We start from the raw sequence: 3,258 nt of genomic DNA, 5'->3' as shown, positions 1-3,258 counted from the left end.
GGCAAAAGAATCTGGTTTGTTTGCCATCCAAGGGAGAAGACAATTTAGGGAGGGAGGAATCAGGGATGTAGTGTTTATGGTTATAAATGTATGTACCTTAGATATCAGCTTAGGTAAAGCTTTGCAGTGCATGGTTAAAGTACCAAAATTTTTATGCTGGGGCCCTGGTAAAATCCTTATTGCAGCCATAATTGCATGCTTTTTCAGTTAAAGTTATCATTATTACACACAACTGTTATAAACTGTTCTCTCAGCTTTCAAACAAATATTTTATTTTCCTCAGTGAAGGATCACACTATGAGTTTCCATGGACACCTAAAGGTTACACAGGTTTTAAGATCCTCCTGTCTGCCCGGCTGTGTGCAGCGGTGTGGAACATTGTCGGTGACTGTGACGAGACGTACAACTACTGGGAACCAGTCAGTATTTGTATAGTTGTATAATTTATATTGACTACGAAAGCATTTTCCAGCTAGGGAGATAACCAGAATCATCCTCAATAAACAAATTAACTTTGAAAAAAAACTAAAAGTTTGATTTTGATTTGATAATAAAGAAAATATACAATAAGTACATGTACTATAATTTTTTTATTCTGACATACACTGTATACAGTAGATATCATTAGTCTCAAATTCAGGAAAAAATCTCAGTGTACACTTTCAAATAAATGAATAAATGGATATTAACAAATTTTTATTATTCTGTTTTTATTATTTTATTATATTTCATTCTGAATTAATGTCAGGATAATAAGTGTTGATGTTAATTCCCATTTGTATTTTTAGATGCACTTCCTGATGTTTGGTAAAGGATTCCAAACCTGGGAATATTCACCAAAGTATGCCATCCGCTCCTATGCTTACCTTTGGATCCATGCCCTGCCAATCTCCTTGTATAAAACATTATTTAGCACAAATAAGGTAAATATAAGTTCCTTTCTTTCCATTCTTTATAATGGAACAATTATATCGTATGAGATGTATTTGTTGTGAATTATTGAAGTTTGAAAAATATGAAATGTGAATTAAAAATTTGCTTAAATTGATTTAAGTACCCTTTTGAATTTTGATCTTCTTAACTTTATAGTATGATGAAGAATTGTTAATGAACCTTTTCTCCACTCTTTCAGATAATGCTGTTTTACATTTTACGCTGTGTGCTTGCTTTTGTGTGTGCTGGCTGCGAGATTTATTTTTACAAGTGAGTATAAACACATATTGTAGGTGATTTTATAGTAAGAAGGAAGTGAGCATCACTAGCATGTGTTTTTCTATCATTTAATAGTCAACCTTAGTGTTATAATGTATTCAGTCTGGTTAAGACAAAATGATTTGCAATCCTTGATTTAAAAGATCCAAATCAGTACTGTAGATTCCATATCTTTAGCGAGTACTTTTTATCGCGAACTGGCTCTTTAACGTCAAATAGCGAGAATAATATTTTGCGAAAAGACGGTTGATCGACGGAATTTACATGGATTTCAACACCAAAAAAATAAAAGCTAGTCGTATTATTTCGCGACTGATGATTCTCGAAATTAATTCCTAGTGTATAATTAGGAATCTACAGTAATTATTTTATCTAACAAAAAATGTTTCATTTGAAATTTATCTGATATAAATTGAATAACTGAAAATAGAAGCATGTTGTTAAATTAATTTTTTTTCCTGTACATTTTTAGAGGTGTTTGTAAGCAGTTTGGAGCTAACACAGGAAGGATAACTCTTGCAGTCCTGTTAATCAGTGCTGGGATGTTCATCTCCTCCACTGCTTTTCTCCCCAGTAGTTTCTGTATGTACATGACCATGCTATCTATGGGAGCCTGGTTCCTGGGACATCTACATGTAAGATATTAGCATACCCGGTAATTGGGAAAAAAATCCCCTGAAATGCCTCCCCCCCATATTCTTTGTAGTAAATGCATTAAAAACTTCATTTCAATTAATACCTTACCAAACAATGGCAGAGATGCAACACTATCTTTATTCAAATCATTCTATGAGTAGAAATCGAAATCTAAGTCCAATAATTTTGTAGTTTTAGAATATCATCTTTGGACAGTAGACAGGGAGAGTTTATATCAGAGAGTGAAAATTTATCCTTTTAAGATTTTAAGCATCATAACATCAGTTTTGTTCCAATGTACATGTACTTCAGTAAATCCACATTGAAACCTAATCAAATAACTGTAAAAAAAATTCTTTTCTTAAATGTGTGCAAGATAAATCTGTTCCGGAGCAATTCTTAATCCCACATTATTATTGTCTGTATGGTACAAAACAGTTCAAGTTTAAAAGGTAAATGAATCATTTTATAAAACAGGCAAACTCAATTACAAATACTGAATAGTCAGGTTACTAATTCAATAAAATTCTCAACAAATCTATGTTGTCAATTAAGACATGAAGATAAATAATTCTTGTTGTGTATGCTATGGCTGCTATTCCTGCTTCTCAGCCTTTTGGTTTATATATAGATCATAGTGCTGTATGTGTACTTATAAAGCAGGCTTCATATATTAGAGGTTTTGGAATGCAGACAACAATGCACTAATTTATGAATACCACCAAAATTTCTTTTTAGCTCTTCTGAGCCAAAGGCTCAAAGAGCTAATGCTATGGTCATTTGTGCGGTGTGCGTCGTGCGGTGTGCGTTAACTTTTTAGAAAATGGGCCATAACTCAAGAACGCCTTGGCCAATCAGTGTCAAATTTGTCACAGGGTATCCTTGGCCCAAGGGCTACCATTTATACTAAAATAAGGGTTGGGACCCTTAAACAAGGGGAGATAATCAGGAAAACAAAACCAAAAGTACTGGTTGCTAAAAAACCTTCTTCTCCAGAACCACCAAGCAGATTTTCACCAAACTTACACTCAAGGATCAGAATATGTTGAAGATTAAAAATTGTTCAAGGCATGACCCTGGGGCAAAGGGCGTGGTCTCAAGGTCACTTCAAAGTTGACCTAAATTTACAATTGATAAAAACGTGTATATTTTGCTTACTATAAGGACTAGGATCATCAAATCTTGTAAGTTGATGCATCTTAAGACTTCACATCATGTTAAATCAAAAGTAGGTCACAGTGACCTACTTTTTTAATTTTGCGGGCATTTATTTTCAAATTGATTTGAAGGCATATTTTGGACACTTTAAGGCCTATGATCATCAAACTTTGTTAGTTGATGCATCTTGGGTCCTTGAACAACGTCAACTTAAAAGTAGGTCACCTTGACCTACTTTTTGAACTTTATGAC

The 3,258-nt window shown here is 33.5% G+C and overlaps 1 protein-coding gene across 1 annotated transcript; it reads left to right on the top strand.

Moving 5' to 3' along the window:
* Positions 1-207: 207 nt before the first annotated feature.
* On the top strand, positions 208-1,859 carry LOC134245567 (alpha-1,2-mannosyltransferase ALG9-like; the record flags this gene model as incomplete). Its single annotated transcript, XM_062727846.1, has 4 exons — positions 208-419; positions 789-923; positions 1,133-1,203; positions 1,685-1,859. Coding segments are annotated over 4 exons (593 nt in total), but the record flags the coding sequence as incomplete, so codon positions are not given.
* Between the last annotated feature and the right edge of the window lie 1,399 nt (positions 1,860-3,258).

Source organism: Saccostrea cucullata, unplaced genomic scaffold (assembly GCF_032062105.1).
Source record: "Saccostrea cucullata isolate Sc308-1 unplaced genomic scaffold, CSIRO_AGI_Scuc_v1 ctg20991, whole genome shotgun sequence".
In the NCBI taxonomy this organism is placed as follows: domain Eukaryota; kingdom Metazoa; phylum Mollusca; class Bivalvia; order Ostreida; family Ostreidae; genus Saccostrea; species Saccostrea cuccullata.
The sequence above is the reverse complement of the archived record's forward strand: the minus strand, read 5'-3'. Positions and strand labels throughout refer to the sequence as shown.